At 43.9% G+C, this 17,869-nt stretch overlaps 1 protein-coding gene across 1 annotated transcript; it reads right to left on the bottom strand.

Annotated features, from left to right (window-relative positions):
- Positions 1 to 6,130: 6,130 nt before the first annotated feature.
- On the bottom strand, positions 6,131 to 17,028 carry b4galnt1a (beta-1,4-N-acetyl-galactosaminyl transferase 1a). Its single transcript, XM_060064370.1, has 11 exons — positions 16,753 to 17,028; positions 15,755 to 16,034; positions 15,468 to 15,650; positions 14,932 to 15,038; positions 14,327 to 14,364; positions 14,018 to 14,198; positions 12,021 to 12,113; positions 11,742 to 11,929; positions 11,507 to 11,647; positions 10,912 to 11,149; positions 6,131 to 9,682 (listed from the first exon to the last, which is right to left on the bottom strand). Exons 2-11 carry the CDS (start codon positions 15,967 to 15,969, stop codon positions 9,471 to 9,473), a joined length of 1,596 nt encoding a protein of 531 aa, XP_059920353.1. The 5' UTR covers positions 15,970 to 16,034; positions 16,753 to 17,028; the 3' UTR covers positions 6,131 to 9,470.
- Positions 17,029 to 17,869: the final 841 nt, after the last annotated feature.

Genomic DNA, 17,869 nt, shown 5'->3' with positions numbered 1-17,869 from the left:
CTGGGTCCAGCTTTAATGGTGCATCCTCCTTTGCAGCGTGCAGATGTTAGGCAGTGGAATCTGCATTTCCATGGTCCATTTTACTTGTATTGCTTTTTTAATTTTCTCCTTTCCTCACCGTATTCCTCTCGTTAACACTTATATACAATATTCATCCCTGTTCCTTCACTTTGTTCTTGTTTTTCAAGTTGGATACACACACACACACACATTATTGTGTTGTCTCACCCATTGTTTAATAAAAAAAATACTATTTCATTCATCCAACATTCATTTTTTATTCTTTAATATATGTGATACTTTGTGTATGACTTAGTCTTAAAAGTATTATGGTTGTGTGGTCAGCTCCTGCCTCATCAGAAGTTACCTGGAAACTAAATGCTAAATGGACTGCTGCTACTCTGCTTTCTCAATCGCTCTCTGACCACGGGTAAGTGAATAGGAATTACAAGCAAAATCAAGAAAATCCAATAGATCAGTTGTGCAAATATAATCGTCTTTGATTTCAGAACAGATGTAAGGTTAAGACACTAAAGTCAGTAGCCTAGTGCTACCCATGCTAACACGAACGTGAAGCTTTCCCTCAAACTTAAAAACGTATTTAACCCTCCTGTTATGTTAGTTTGTCAGGAACAGCAATGGTGTTCCCGGGTCAATTTGACCCGGTGCATGTTTATTATCCAAAAGATGTCCTAAACCAAAAAATCCTAACAAGCAGTGTGAACATGTCATTACTAACTCCATTAATAACTATTCTATCAATATTTAGTGCAATATTTGTTACAACTTTTTTTTTTTAATGTTTCACCACTTTATTATGGGTTAGGCCTTTATACCTTTCATCCACTGTGATATTAGGGCCTGGGTTATAGAGTAGTGAAAGTTGCTCTACTCACTTGTCCCACACTGTCCTAACAGCTGCCAGCTTGTCTCTCTCCCGTCTACCAGCCTTTGTCTCTCGATTATCAAATCTGATTACTCTGGAGAAAATGTGAAAAGTCTCCAGAGACATTGTGGCTCGAAATATAGCCCTGCCTGTCCCTGCATCCCACAGACTGGCTGTCGATTCATCTTTGGACTTATAGACCCCAGCCAGGATGAGGAGCCCCAAATACGCATCTAAATGTGTTTTGTCCAGCTCCTTCCACTTCTCCCCAAAAACACGCCTCCCTCATAGATTAGTCATTTCCAGAATGATTTTCTGTATTGAATTTGGCATGACCAGCTCAAAAACTGACTTGATGTCAGTCACACGCGTCACTGCCATCCTAGTGGGCCCTGGCACTGTCTTTATTATGTTTTCTGCAGACAGTTTCACCTGATGCATATTTGGGGATGAAGACCACTGTATTTCACCATGTTTTGACATGAATGTCTTGCTAGGAGGAATAGGAATAGCAATTCCCTCATCTGGTTCAAAATCAGATTCATTAGAATCTGAATTTAGCTCAAGATCGTCTTCGTCAGACACATCCTCCTCTATTTCACTGTCATGATCAGTGATGAAGTCCCGAGCCTCCTGGACTGTCATCCATTTGCTTCTGCTGCTCATTTTGTAAAGGTCTGCCTGACAGAGTGTAATGTTGGTAGGACTCTCATGCAGAGAATATTTGATATGTTTTGACTAGGGCTGTAACGATACAGAAACTCACGATTCGGTTTGTATCACGATTTTTGACCCACGGTTCGATACATCCCACGATTTTTTTAAATTTAAAAAGCATTTTATTTAAACAACACTTATATACCAATTAACTTTATGTAACACTTGATAACAAATAATTTGGAACACTGAACAGATTTGAACAGAAAGAATACTATTAAAGTATAGCTAAATTAATAAAGAAATAACCTAAGATTGCAGTTGGAGGATGCTTTTTGCTGGTAGGCAAAAACCCTCAACTGTTTGGTTGGTTTAGTCAAATATCCTTATTAGCGCTTCTTATTAGGCTATGTGGCTTAAATAATGACATAATCAGGCCGTATAGAATGCAACATGTTTAATAGTCTAACTTTCAATAGATGGGGAAAAACATGAACGTCTTTAACATGAACGTCGCAATAACGAGGCATAGTGTTATGAGTAGCATATGTGTGTGCGCGAGATTGGCAGTGTGCGTATGCGTGTGTGAGTGACGTCAGCGAGTGAGTGGACGAGCGAGGAGAGCGAGCGGTAGCGCGTGTGTCTAGTGAAGAAGCGAACGAGTCCGGGAGAATAAAGTACCCATCCTGTCAATAATCGGTGGCCGCTTCATTCCGACCTATAAGCAGACAAACTGCCAGTCAAATCACACAAAACAATAGAGACAGGATCACAGAGGCAATTTCTTTCGCGCTTGGCCCACTCTGGATAAATGTCGTTCATATCGCATATGAGTTGAATCTCATTCCTTTGCTCCAAGGAAAATCTCAGCCCTAGCCCTCGCTGTTGCGCGTTCACGCGCCGTGGAGCCATGTCCCAATACCAGTTTAAAGGTAGCTTAACCCTGCGTTCACACCAAAAGATGCATTTGCTGCCCGAACGCGTTGACGCCGAAGTTTTGCGGCGCAGCAAATCAAGTTTTGCGGCGCAGCAAAAGTTTTGCGGCGCAGCAAAGGCTTTGACGCGCAGCCGCAGTTTTGCAGCGCGGGAAGTTTCGCGGCACGGCAAGTTTTCCCCGCTGTGCTTCTGAATTCATTCACAACCATGGCCGACATTACGAGCATTGCATGTCTTTACCTGTTGTGGAAGAGGGAGAGACGTCGGAATGCCCGTCGTTTATGGGTTCATGAGACCATTCGGAGCCTGGAAGGCTGGTGCTGCCTGGCACCCAACTGGGTTTTGTTTGGGGTTGTTATTCTAGCCCTTTAGCATACTCATAGTTTAGTTTAACTGTAAACACAACTACACTACAGAATGCTGATTTGTGGGGTTTTTCGAGTTACTAAATAAATGTAACGGTAGTGAACTCTAGGTCACTCCAAGGGAGTAACACTGATTGGCTGTTACGGCATGTCACTCAGTGGCAACGCCTCAGTGGCAACGCCTCAGTGGCAACGCTGTTGAACGCTGATTGGCTGTCATCACGCGTTTGCTGCCGAAAAGTTGAAATATTTAAACTCGAGCAGCATTTGACGCGCCGCAAAATACGTGAACGCGCCCGCCGCCCGTGCCCGGCAGCGGGCACGGGCATGCCGCGCCGCAAATCAGATTTTGCCGCGCCGCAAATCAAATTTTGCTGCCGGTTTTCTCGGCAGCAAGTGCTGCGGCCTGCGGCAGCAAAGCAGCAACGCGTCTCTACATTCACTTTGAATGGGATCGTGCCGCGCGTCAACTTTTTGCATCTTTTGGTGTGAACGCAGGGTAAGGGGAAGGGGGAGGGCTAACATCCCCTCAAAATGTCAATGGGCACACTCAAGCGCTTCATTTCTGACTTGCTCCCACAATACCTTGCGAGAAAACGGAAAATCAAGAAATATCCTAGACAAGATGGAGGGCGAAAAGATGCGACAGAATTGGAAAAACACAAATGTAAGTGTTTTCTCTGTAATTAACCATTCATTATTTTATTAATTATACTCTGTAGCCTGGCCGCGGGCTTCGAAGCCCGGCCGCGGACTCTCGGAAGATCGCGAAAGTCTGGACTCTCGCGGGCCGCCCGACCCCGGTCTTCGGCTGGGCTGCAGAGCCCGATCACGGTCTCTGCAGCCCGGTCATCGACCGGGGTCGGGCGGCCCGCGGTCGGGGAGCTGCGGGGCTCATGTCGTATGATATCCAGATCTTCCATGTTCTAGTGACTCCAAGTTAAAAATAAGCTTTATACTAATATATTATATTATATTAGTAATATTCTATAAGTATTATTATATATACTAATATATTATATTATATTAGTAATATTACATGGTTAATCAATGTATTTTTTGGCAGTACTATATTGTGTACATAGCTATTATATATTGTACATAACATATGGCCATATCACCCAGTTCTGGCATATAATTCCTAATTCCTTCTATTCGTTTTCTTTCAGGACATCGTTGAGTCCACTGCCACCAGCCCCCCCCACCTCTCCCTCATGCTCCTCCACCCCAGGCACCTCTTCCACCACCCCAGACACCCCTTCCAAGAGGAGAGTGCCAGGGAGCAGGCGAGGCATGAGGAGAGCGAGGCAAAGTTGGCGGAATGGTGGAGAAGATGTGATTCTCCACCATTCTCTCAAAAGCTGAGAGAGAGTGTGTGTGTGTGTGTGTATTTTTAGGTGTGCGTGTGTGTGTATTTTTAGATGCGTGTGTGTGTATTTTTAGATGTGTGGTTCAGTGTTTCTTATTTAAATAAAGTGTTTCTTCTAAAGTGTTCTTGTTCTTAACCGATTATTATCTAAGGGTGCAATCACACTAGGCCAGCCGTTCTCAATCTGTGGTACGCGTACCACTGGTGGTACGCGAGCGCCCTCTAGTGGTACGTGGAGTATGAACGATTTTTTGAAGATGAAGCAACCGTTAAAACAATGTTTTGCATGTACCCATCATATGCAATGATCTTAAACCTGCATTGACTAACTGCCTGTGACGATGAGTAGGGGAAGCAAAAATTTTGCAAAATCGTCCTGTGACGAGACGTTGAAGTCTGCCTTCAGGCCAGACATTTCTGGACTTTTGGATGCAGCGACGCAGCGAATATCCTGCGCTTTCAGACAAGGCTGTGCGCTTTCTCATTCCATTTGCGACCAGGCTTCTCTTGATCGCAAATGGTCGCAAATAAGAGCGATGACTACTGTCATGTCATCGCTCTTATTTTATCCCCAAAAACGCAGCTGATCGGACGCATCACACGATTCGGAGGCATGCTTCACATTTAAGGATTTTAGAAACTGATTCTTATTCTTTTTTTTAAAAAATGCATTCGGAAGAGAAGGGAGACTAGCGTTGCTCATGGGTTGGAATGAAAGGGAGAAAAGGGGACAGAGTTGCCTGCGGAAGCGATGTCTGAGATGCAGAGACTGCTTCACGCTACCAGTGTCTGTTTCGTACGGTGTGGAATGAGAGCCCGTGGAGGCACTATTGCGCAAGTACGCCTGCGTGCTTGCGCAATAGCATGCTGCCCGAGAATGAAGTATCGCTGTCAAATCTGTCCCTGGGAAAAGTAACGTTGCTTGCGCCGAATTGAAAAAGGAAACCGCTATAATGAAATAGCGGTAATATTTCCACATTAATTGATAAAATAACAGGGGATGGGAAGGGGGGATGGCTGTTTCAGAAGGGGGATGATTTTGATCATTTTAATTCCAAAGGGGGATGCCATCCACCCTCATCTCGTGTGCTGGAAGCAGGTTGGATACTGAACCAAGTCTGAGGCTAAAGCTAACCTCAATCGACCCAGACATGTACCCCTCTCACTAAGCATGATAGGCCTAATTTTCAATGTGTGCCTGAGTACATTCTCCTTCAAACCTAAACATAGTTTATATTCTGACCTTATGGCACTTACTGCAGTATTTTTTAATACTGAATACGTTGTTTTTCTATGATACACTTGTTCTTACTCATGATAGTTTGATTACAGTGTTTTCGCAGTACACATGATTTCTCTCTTTGCTGTGCATGATTGCTTATAACAGGATTGTTTGACTCCAGTATTTAAATATTCATGTTCAATTCTTTGAATGTTTTGATGCAGTAAAATTGATTGGTTGACTGCAGTTGTTAAAATTAATATTCAGTGCTGTGAATGCTTTAATGCAGTATACTTGTTAATAACCTCACTAGATTGACTGGTATGTTATATGCCAGATGATATCCCAATTTGCTGGGTAGCCCTATTGAAGCAGTTGTTCAATTGTTAGTATTATCCCGTTGCAAGTGTTTAAATACAATACATGAGTTATAGACAGTTGGTTGCTTCAGTCAGGTAAAGTTATGTGAATAATAAATCGTATTATCAATATTAATGCCTTCTGTGTAAACTCTATGTAGTTAAAGGCCTACGCACTTTATTTTAATTCCGGTGGTACTTGGAGAGCCAAATCATTTCTAAGGTGGTACTCATGGTAAAAAGTTTGAGAACCACTGCACTAGGCCATCTGGCTGTGGCCGTGGCCGTTTTAGCACCTAACCGTGCTCAAATCTGCCAGTGTGAGTGTGGCCAGTCTGGCCAGGCCAGGCCAATTTGGCTCCTTGGGAGAGGTGTGCTGCTACGGCACGGGCCGCTACGGTACAGATGCTAATGAGCCGACACGCGCACACGCACGGCTACGCAACCTGAGCTGGATGACGTATAGTCAATGCGACGACCACGGACATAATAAAGGCGACGAGCCTTCTTTCCCATTAAACGGTAAACATCGCGTCAAGCGGTTCAACTGTTGGTGTGTTCTCTGTGTTGTTGTCCATTGTTGTTAAAACTCTGACTGGCGGCAGACTTTATTATGGTCCATGCAGCGGACGCTTGGTGATGACGTGTTACGACGTGATGACGTATGTACAAGAGCCTTCCGTGGCCAGGCCACAGCTGCGACGGCCAACGGCCACGGCCAGATGGCCTAGTGTGAGTGCAGGCCAGAGAACAATGGGGCCATTTGAGCACGGTTAGGTGTGAAAACGGCCAACGGCCACGGCCAGATGGCCTAGTGTGAGTGCACCCTAATACCACCTTTAACATGTAGCTAAGTGACATTCAAAATAAAGGTATATTACGAGGGACAAATAGTATTAAAAAAATCCTTTATTTAAACATGCCAATTACAAAATTTAAATACCATTTCAGGTTAAACATCTTTACAATGGGTCTTGCTCGTTGCCCGAGACAATGGCAGCCAGTCTGTCTCTTGTAACATTACCAGGGGTCTGGTTATCTGCTAGGGGGCACGGGGAGGCCATGATGATGTCACAGGGTAGGGTTGTCCCATTTGGTAGGGGATCGGTTAGGGGTAGCAATGAGCATGAGCTATGAGGGTAAGGGTTAGGGTTAGGGTTGAGATGTAGGGTTGAGACAGTGAGCAAAGAAACGGGATTGGGCCTTCGACGGCTGTGGAGAAATGCAATCCTCCGTAGCCACGGAGAGCGGTCATCACAGAGAGGGCATCTCGTCGCATACTTAAGGCATAGGAGGGGGCGCTGTCAGCAGACTATTATTTAGACAATTATTAGCAAATTTCAATCGGACATTTTGACCGGAGAGTTAGAAAGGGCATATCGTGCTTCTGCCTTCTCACACCGCGAGACAGGTTCGTGGCTTTGAGTGTCGCGATTTCGGTTTCGATACGCGTATCGTTACAGCCCTAGTTTGGACCCTCCCCTGTCGAGTGTCCACTGAATGTGGTTGGAGTTTTCCCACGAGAACAGAGAACATAAATGGTTCTCGTCAAAAGTCATAAAAATTGCACCCGTTTGTGTGTGTGCGTAGGTGTGTGTGTGTGCGCGTAGGTGTGTGTGCGCGTGTGTGTGTGAATTGGGTGAAATATGTCTCACAGTTGTAAAGAAAGAATTAGTCTGACATTTCTGACACCCTTTTACCTCCAGTTTTACTGCTGGGTCAAATTGACCCGAACAGTATCTATGTGATATAAACATGCAGGGGGTGGTTGCAAATATGTGAGATGAACTATTTTCATATTATATGTTGATTACACTAATTAAGGCAAGCAGAAGAAGTTTCATACTGAACTATTTTTCCTAGATCTTCAAACTTAAAAACGGGTCAATTTGACCCGGAACATAACAGGAGGGTAGTTTGCAGTTGTCACCCTACCACTCCAAATGTAAAACTGACATTTACAAAAATGCAACAATAGTCAGAAAAGTACTTGGGTATGTGTTTTTTAATTTATATTTACCATTATATATTATATATATATATTGCAATCGCTGCTGACAGTCCCATTGAAGAACACGGCAGCGCGGCGTGTTTTGGAACTATACAGGCTTACATGAACCACGTGACCACCCTTCCGGCGAGATCAGAGTGACGCAACTCTTCGCTCTGGTGTGATCCAGATGCCTCGGACACCAGGGTCGGGGCCTCTACGAATTCTCTTTTTTGCATAGGAAATTTTCTTTCCTATGGAGATGACCTGGAAGTGCTTGGAGGAAAGGTTCGAATTCTAAAAATGCTTAGGAAAGGAGCCTCGATGCTTCCTTTAACCCTCCTTTAGCATAGGTTACTCCTGAGCAACCTTTGCGAAAGGAAAGGAGATAGTGGTATCCCATAATCCTTTAAGTCGGCAATATTTAAAGCAACATGCCACCGATGAAGTTTACCGACTCTACGCGAAGACGCATGAGAGACGCGGTAAAGCAGAAGAGAGAAGAAAATACAATTGATAATAATGGTCTGGATACCAATTCCAGAAATATATTATTTGAATCGAAATGAAATCATTTATTGCTGGTTATTAAGCAGACAATATAATAAGAATAAGAAAATAAAATTCAGACTTTTAAGAAAGACTACTTGGGGCAGTTAATTTCAACGTCAACATAAATTGAGCTTTTTTTTCACATGTGAATTGGGTTTTCAACTGGCCTAAAATATTTTCGTTGGCCAAGTCCGACCTAAGTGATTCTCACTGTTAGCATGGCGACAACCTGAATGAAATCAACACGACAAGAACGCATGGATCAAAAGAGCGCTTGTTGTAGACCAACTTCGGAAAATTGTAGTTCCACCGTAGAGACGCTAGAGATCAGCAATACTCACCGTCGCGCAATGGGAAAAGTGGAGTCGAATTCACAGCGCTGTCTTTTCCTATGTTCGAAAGGAAGCACCTTTCATCCCTCCTTGACCCGATGACGTTTTCCACAAAGGTTAAGGAAAGAGGCATTTGACTATTCGTAGAGGCCCCTGCTCAATGGCGCAACATCAAGGAGAGATTTGCTTCCGCATCATGGGCGCCTAGCCACTCCCTAGGGCATGACGTGCCAGATACAGATATTGGCTGTTTCCCAATGTCAAGGAAGCATGCTCAACGGCCGCCCTTTTAAGGACGCTACGTCATAGAACGCCGACAAGCACTGTTCCAATGTTGAGGACACTCGAAAGCCGCGCCATTTTTGCGTCCTTTGTTTTTGAGAATTCCGAGATTTTTCATGGATGCATCGCTGCATCCTCGATGAGCCAAAACTACCCACAATCCTCTGCGTTCACTGGGCGGGTTCTTGAAAATGGCAGAGCAGTAGGCCTACACGTTCAAACGAAGTGAAGTTATATCAGTTTTCAGAAATATTTTGTGCCGTATTGCTTTTTATAGATTCATCATGTTAATAAACATATCCCTGAGTAACCAGAAGCATATTCATCACGTAGAAAAATAGGAAAAGGCTCTTGTCCTCGATTTATGGTGAAAATAATTCTTAGAGAAAGTAGAAAGAAAGCATTCTTAGAAATCTCTTGAGTTGAGCTCATAGGTAATCTGTGTTCCTCTTCCAAACACCAAACAACCCCGGTCATTTTTTTACTCCTAGTTGGCAGTGCCACAACATTGAGGCATGTGTCAGTTACTGCTCATGCACTTCAACCTGTTCTTAAAGTAATACACCTCAGTATGCATCCTTCCTTCGCTGTCCGTGGAGGAGTAACGGAACCTGTCGTAGCTCTTCGCAGACTCTGACTTGCTCCAGGGAAGGACGATCTTCGACGCGTGGCCTATCTTCACGTCGCTGCAGGAGCCCACATGGAGGGATCCCAGCGCGTCCACAAAGAACTCTGTGAACAACAAGTTTCAACATTAGATTACAGTGTGGATTTAAAAAGGAAAACGGTGAGATTTTTCAACCTGGACCATTCTTTCCGATCATTTTTGTTCCATGGGACTACAATTTATGAAATCGGTTTAGTATTGGGCTAAAAGGCTGCAGCCGCGATCCACGCGAAAAGGGGTCAACTGTAATCCTTTGGGGCCCTTACCCCTGTATACGTCTAAGAGAGATGGGTTTTGCCACAGACAGTCTCAGCATACGTTCTAACATTATGGAGAGGATCCATACAGAGAAATACAACCTGTATCTTTACCGGCCGCTTATTCCAGTGTGTTGTGACCAACCCCTCGATCAAGGAGAAATCCCTCTCTGAAATCTTGTTGTTCCAGGATATTTCCTTATTGTCATTACAATCTCAATCTCTCTTTCACCCATATATTTTAGATGGCAATAAGATATTCTTTCTTTAGTCCAACACAACAAACTCCCCTCTCTACAGCCCTCAATCACGTTTCCACTGTTGTTACAACTATTGCGGGACTTCTCAATTCTCGAAACATGGTTGGACACAAATATATATAATAATATGGGAGCTTAAGCAGTGCTGCGGACATTACATTTCTTTCACTCGATATTACTTTATTTGTCCTGCACCTGGCTAGAAGGTGGGATGTGCACACAGCTACTCTTTTGAAAATTTGGACACAAGTATAAACAGACCATGAGCAAGTGAAAGTTAAGAAACAAGTTGTATTTCTCTGTAGGGATCCATAATTATTTAATATACACTGAGCATGTCAGTGGCAAAAACAAACACTTTTAGAGGATTTAGGGGCAAGTGCCCCAAAGGGTTACATCGCAGGTTGTTTTTTTCAGATTACAGCTGAAAGCATTCATTTTCGAAACATTGTTAACCGGCTTAGTCCCTTTGAACCAAAGTGTACCGGAAATAGGGTCCACTTTGAAAAACCAGAAGTCTTTCTTTAAGACATTCCCCTTCTCCAACGTTCCTTCACGACAGTGATGCTCCTCCTCTCATAAGCCAAATGTGAATCATTTACTCTGCAATGATGATCCCACACTACAGACTAACAATGTGGACTTTGGATCCTGTGGGACCAAGCAGTGGTGGCCATTAGTGAATACTGCTCTTTGTTCAGTTCATGTGACGTGAAAAGACTTGAAGGCAGTAACGCAGAACACACACACTTGAACCGGTCACACTAACAAACTTGCCTAAGTGGCCACGCCGTGAGAGCCGGGGGTTGAACCCAACCCTAAGTATCTTGTCCGTCCTCGCCATAAAAAAGTTGATCACGGCGTCGGCCACCACGCAGTTGGGGAACCCCTGTATGGAGTGGTAATGGCCCTGTCTGATGTGGAGGCAGTCCCCCTCAGAGCCCCCCTCATCCACGGAAAAGGTGTGCTGGTAGGTCGCAGAGTAACCAGTCACCTCTGTTACTGCACCTCCTACCTGGGATCAGTAGGACACACACAAACACACACACACACACACACACACACACACACAAAGATTGCAAGTGAACGAACACTGGGAACAACCACCACAAGAAAGCTTGGGCAGGAGAGGGTGTTAAATGTCACCACACCCACTGCTTACACAGTAAAATATTAAATATAGTAAACACCAAATAATGTTTATGTATTGCACTATACATTGTGAATGTGGGTGTGGTGGGGATACATTTCTTCCATCACCATTCCGCATACATTATGGATGGCTACGACCACCAACTATATTGCACACGTGTAACCCCCTATTGTTGTAAACGTACAGCAGAGCTATAGCGTTGCCCACTTGCCCCCTCACCAGGTCTAATGTGGTCTTCTCCAGGATGTCCACCATCTTCTCAAGCTTAGTGCTTTCGGTGAACAAGAAGTCATCGTCGACCCACAGCACATACTTGGTGGTCACCTGCGAGACGGCCAGGTTTCTCCCCGCAAACCAACCCTAGCCACGCAGAAGGGACAGACATTTGACTGGAACCGGATGCACAAACATGCACCGCGACTTAGAGAACCCATTCCAAACAGAGTGTGTGTACCTTTCCGAAGGGCATGATGTATCGGTCGATGTGAGGCCCGGTCACCGGTTGAGGATGCTCGTTGTCGTCTGCGATCACTATCAAGACGGTCGGGTAGTACTTCCGTACGCTGTCGATCATATCTCGAAGTTTATCATAACGTAGGAAGGTCTTGGTTGCTATGGTAACGAGGGCACTTATGTTGTATCCTAAAAAGGGACGAAAATTTAGACGGGAGAAAGGTGAAAAATGTTGACCAAAAAAGGGATTATATTTTTTGTTGATTTAGCATCAACCTACCTTCATTTGTACCCGAGTTGAAAAGTTTAGGGTTGGCCCTATGACCCACTTTAATGGTGAAAGCTGCCTGGTGCCCTCCACTACCATACAGAACTGAAGATGAAGAAAATACAGAGGAAATCACCACAACGCACCTGGAACAATGTCCATGGCACTAGGGCACTTCTATTGGGCTCCTCAATACAAAAGGACGCAGGTTGGGCATGTTGACGGACCGGTTTATTGTAAAGGTTTGTTGACCATGACAAATGACCTGTTGTTTCATGTTACCATCTAGGATTACTCTCCTAGATGGTAGCTCCGATAGCAACTCCACAAACACTCCCAGTGTTTGTGGAGTTGGCTGGATTAACCTGTGCAAACTGATGACTCAATGTAAAGATCATATACAATCAGAACAGGCCAGTGAGGCTGCTTGAACCAGCCATCGTCAACACACACAATTGTATTTTAAACATTGTAAATTTAAGGATAACATGATTTGTGTAAAAGAACATGGCACAGAACTGGAATTGCCACCTTGACTTCTAACTAGCCACTTATTATCCTGTTTAAGGCGAAGTAAGCAATATTGATTTCTTAAAATAAGTGCGAGGTAGCTTTCTATTCCTACAACCATCACCGATAGAGTCTGTTTTCAGTAACATAGGTCTACCACTCTCACCTCTCTGCCATAAACATATATATTCTTTCTGGTAACCTGTACCATCTTTATCCAATCAGGAAAGAGTTACCAAAAGTGGCGACCCTATCTGCATGCAAGGTCAGGCAGCAGGATTAAAGTGCCACTGTCAGTCCATGGTAGAACATGGGAAGCTACCGATTCCAGTGCTGCCAGGAAAGGCTTACACAAGCCATGCAAAAAAAAAAAGAGAATAAAACAAAAGCTGCCAGGAAAGAGAGACAGGGGTATTGCTAAACCGCCTTCATTTGATGTTGTGGGGAGGAGAGAGGAGAGTTCTAACTGCTAAACCGAACATGAAGATTGTGAGATCACACACAACGCCTTAGAAGGTGCTATGTGCGATAGGAGCGGGTCCTCTTCCATTGGGGCTGGCATGCCTCACCGCTATGCTACGCAGTAGCCCTAACAAAAGGCTCTATTTTTTCCATAAAAAGCATTTATTTTAATAGAATATAGAATAGAATAGAATAGAAAGCCTTTTATTGTCATTGCACGAGTCAAGTACAACGGAATTTTTAGGAAGCTTTCCCAATTGGTGCATTAAGAGGCTTAAGCCTTGCTCAGATAGGGACATCAAATTGAAACGCAAAAATGAACTCCACAATCCAACACAGAACGTGGCACTATGTATAAGTGTCCGAGAAGCTTAACTCTCTCTCGGATGTGGACATCTTTATCTGGCCAACAGTTGGCCAGATAAAGCTCTATACACACACTGTGGCGTTATACTATTGGTTTCCTAGAAGCTTAACCTCTCTGGGACGCAGCTCATATAGCCATTGAAGATGAGCATGCTCAATCCTTTCCCCAAAATATCCGATGTATTCAAAGGAATACATTATTCACGCAATCCATGTATAAACATCCAAGTGTAAATGAATGTATGCAATGGCAGTTTGCGGAACATAAAAACTGCAACTGAAGAAACAGGAAAGAGCGAGTTTGCACCCTTGCATGAACCGATACCATCAACAACCTAATCTCTTTCCGCTCAGCATCTTGTGTCCTCGTTTCAACTAGACTATCAAACAAAGAGCAAGGGCCGGGCCAGGCATGGAGAGAGATCTCTCCCTCTCTCCCTCTCTCCCTCTCTCCCTCTCTCTCTCTCTCTCTCTCTCTCTCTCTCTCTCTCTCTCTCCCTCTCTCTCTCTCTCTCTCTCTCTCTCTCTCTCTCTCTCTCTCTCTCTCTCTCTCTCTCTCTCTCTCTCTCTCTCTCTCCCTCTCTCTCCCTCTCTCCCTCTCCCTCTCTCTCTCTCTCTCTCTCTCTCTCTCTCTCATACCTTTACATCTATGGAATCAACAATAAGCACACCTGTGTCGGCCGTCTTGGGGTGGAAGAGGGTGTTGGTGTAGGTGACAAACTGCAGCTGCCTGTTGAGTTGGGACAGAACAGAGCTGGACAGCCCCATGGTGTTCTGGCCTGCTCCTGAGATGGACACGCCGACAACGGTGGCGGCCACGTCCAGTGTCCCCATCGTCACACTCAGGTTCACCTGTCACATCATCATCATCATCATCATCTTTTATTCACATTCATATAAATTAAATAAATGCTGTAAGAATATGTAGGCAGTCGGGGTATGAGGGAGGGGGGAATAGATATGACATGTAGTATATTTACCGTATGTGTAGGTCTTGGATCTTGTTTGAGACCCAACCCTATGATAACAACATGTAATTCAAATAGATGGAACCAACGATGTGGAATGACAACGAGTTTATGCTTTTGGCTAATGCTGCTATGCAATATGGATTTGGAAACAAAAGTTAAATACATATCTTCTGAAAGAGCCATTGTTAATAATATGTAACGGCATTAGTTGTGGCTTATTAGTCTGTTAAATATACAGCGACAAATCATTTTCACAGTCCGTCTTAGTAGAAAACATTGATAACCTTTGGAATCATTAAATCCAAATATCATGGTGAATGATCGCCTTTTATATATTTCTGTGAATATAATTTATACTGATCAGGTAAATAGTCTTAATTTGATTCATCTCTCAATGGTTACATTTTTGCTTGACACAGGAAAACATACAACAACGTTCAGGTCATCATTTGTCGTTAAGTGATATGGTGATAGTGGAACTAATGGAGGGTACTTTCCCCTACTACTGGTGCTATAATCTACCTATTTAACAAAAAGATGGTTAATGACATTGACAATGAGCTATAATCTATTGATAGGAGACGATGCCAACTTGGATGATGGGATCATCTTACCAGGAATAATGATGGTCTTCATGGGCCTCACCTCCACTCCCTGGGTGGGGTATTGAAGTGGACTGTTGGCCTCCGCTACGATGAGAAGGTCTGCTGGAGAGTAGGACCTTGGAACATGAGATCACAACGAGAGGATGTCGTAAGCCCCTTTCGCACACGCAGTATTACCCTGCAAAGTCCTTGAAGAGTTCCTGCGAGGGGGTCGCATGTGAAATCGGCACCTGCAGTTTGCCGACTCAAGACTTTGGTTACATGTTGTGAAAGCATTGAGATGTTCAGGAGAGGCAAGTTAAGGGTTACATCGGACAGAAGATGATTTCATGTGGTAGACTCTGACTCCGCTGAGGACTGTCTGTGTGTGCCAATGCAGTCTGGCACGTTAGGATACAGGTTCTCGTCTCAGTCCGCCTGTTTAATTGCGGTTGGCATCGTCAAGTGTTGCTGTGGAGCCGGAGCTCGGTCCAACACAGTAACTCTCCATTATTTATTCCTCCTAATCCTAATATCAACTGATGAAGTCAACATCGATAACTTACCTTCTCTGGAAGGCACTGTACTCCTTGTCCCTGCGTCCTATCACCCCCCCTGGGTCAGGGTCGGACTCAAGGTATGCATGGTTGAGATTGTTTGCCCACACTCTAGGGAACAGGATACGTGGTAATGGCAGGTTGATTTTATTCTCATCACCTTGGCATTCACACGTACCGTACGCCAACTGACTGCAGCAGGAAACAACAGGTTAGAAGTCACAGAGATGTAAACTAATCTAGTTCTGTTGAACAACAACAAATTATCAGCATGTTGAGATGAGGGTTCAACCCACCGTGACACAGACTCTTTTAAAACGTAGGGGACGTCGTGATAAGAGCTTAAGGTGTCCTTATTCTTCTTCTTCAGTAGCTTCTCTATGTGGCCTCTCTGTGTCAGACCGATATCCACGCTTTGTTTCTTGACCGGGAACCACAGGTAAATTAGGCTCAGTAGCAGAAAACCACTGATCATGACCAGGACCAAACCTTTCTTAGAGATGGCCCGCATCTCTGACGCGCTTACAAAGCAGTTGGCCCAAGCGGAGAATCGGAGGCCTGCACCTATAGAAGTCCCTGCAACCACAACAACAAAGTTTGATTCCATTGTATATTTGAATACCCTGATTGTACGTCCATGGACAGTCAATAACTGTTGATGTTTTGCATTAAATGGTAACATATTTGTGTCATCAAGCAACCTCTGCTTCTCAAAGATGTTTATTAGTAACCCTCCTGGGAAACGAAGAAAGCCAAAGAACCCAACAGTGATACGCCTCGTCCAGATATGAGCCATTGACTCGCTCTACTACTGAGCTGGTGACATGTGAGAGACATGTTGACATGTGTTTTGTTTGGAACAGCCTAAATGAGTCATGATATGATAAATGTGTCACTTTGTGAGAAAACTGTTGCATCGGATACACGGGCTTAAAGAACGCAATACAATACATGCAATGGTTCACTCTGAAGGCATGGTTTGCATCTACTTTGGCTAAACTGCATTTAGAAAGGAAATACATTGGAGGGGAACATTTACCCATAACTCTCGTCCAGCATTATAAAGTATTAAGACAAATATAGGTCTCGGATAGTTTGCTCGTTATCATAGCATAAGGAATACAAATAAAGACCAAATAGGCCTATGTGAGGAGTCTAATTTATTCTCCTCGATAAAGTTAATTTCCAAGTCCATTCAAAGAGTAGAATAAAGGAAATACCTAAACAATATCGCTACGGAGCGATATATATTGTAAATGCGCACGTTGGAATATAGAAAAAAATGGGAACTTACTTTCTGTTCTGCGGCCCTAATTTGTGCTTTTCTGATTCCTGGACGAAGTGGAGACAAAACGTGACGTCCAAGCTATTTCCCAACTCACACAGGTTTGAGTCACATTTCCTGATATGAGTTGGCAACTACCGTCCGCAAACCCGTCATTGCTGTAGTACAAAGCGAGGTTGAAAATATTTTCCAATAAAAACCACATTGATTAAGACTTAAAGAAACGTTAAATGGCTTAAATCAAGTGAAGGGATTTGAACAAAAGTTCAAAAGTCTAAATGGACTAAACATTGTAAACATGCACACCATTTAAGAAATAGTAAATGGTTGGGGGAAAAAAATAAAGTCATCACTGAATGAAAAGCGCAAAGCATTGCTAAAAATGCAGAAATGTAAAATGAATTGAACTGAAGAATCTGAAACGTCAAATGCATTGCCCTGCAATGTGCGCGCGTGTGTGTGTGCGTGTGCGTGTGTGTGTGTGTGTACCTGTATTCGTTTGGTTCACGTGACGTCACCGTAGCTTTGCGCCGCCATCTTGACGACCGATCCCACCCACTATAGGCCTCCACACACCGGCGCCGCAGCGGCGCGGCGCGCATTTTACGCGCGTCAAAAGCACGCCCCAACAGGAGGCGGCGCGACGGCCGCGCTGCAGTATAAAATCAGGAAGTCACCTGTCAATCAACCGCAGCAAAGAGACGAAACGCAATGGGTGAACACTGAGTAGCCTATTGTAGCCTAGTTTATTTATTTTCCATCTTTTTGGCTGAATCATTTGAAAAATGTATAATCTGCGAAGTGAAAGCATGTTTTCAAGCATCAGATCAACTTAGTTTGTAGGGCACTTTATCGTTTTATTTACTGTCATTTTTTATTTATTTTATATTTTGCCATTATTCATCTACTGCATCAACAATCTCAATAACTGCAGGACCTTCTATTAAGCCTTTTTAGTATATAGTGCAGTCACCTTTTAAGGCCAATTGTTATTGTGTGTATTTATTGTATTGAGCTCCTGGATGGCTTTATTGATCCCCATTGGGACCAATACAGTATCTATCTATCTATCCATCTATAGCCTTAACATAGCCACACATTTACATGTATGCAGCCAGTAGTTATC

The sequence above is a fragment of the Gadus macrocephalus genome, chromosome 1, assembly GCF_031168955.1.
Source record: "Gadus macrocephalus chromosome 1, ASM3116895v1".
In the NCBI taxonomy this organism is placed as follows: Eukaryota; Metazoa; Chordata; class Actinopteri; order Gadiformes; family Gadidae; genus Gadus; species Gadus macrocephalus.
This window is presented reverse-complemented; position numbering and strand designations above follow the sequence as displayed.

Bases quoted from the DNA above. Each gene is read 5' to 3' on its own strand.
- b4galnt1a (XM_060064370.1), bottom strand. From the start codon at position 15,969: ATGCGGGCCATCTCTAAGAAAGGTTTGGTCCTGGTCATGATCAGTGGT. The intron at 15,651-15,754 runs GTGGGTTGAACC...TTCCTGCTGCAG, and splicing joins TTAAAAGAGTCTGTGTCACG to TCAGTTGGCGTACGGTACGT. The intron at 11,648-11,741 runs GTACACACACTC...CTGCGTGGCTAG, and splicing joins ACATCATGCCCTTCGGAAAG to GGTTGGTTTGCGGGGAGAAA.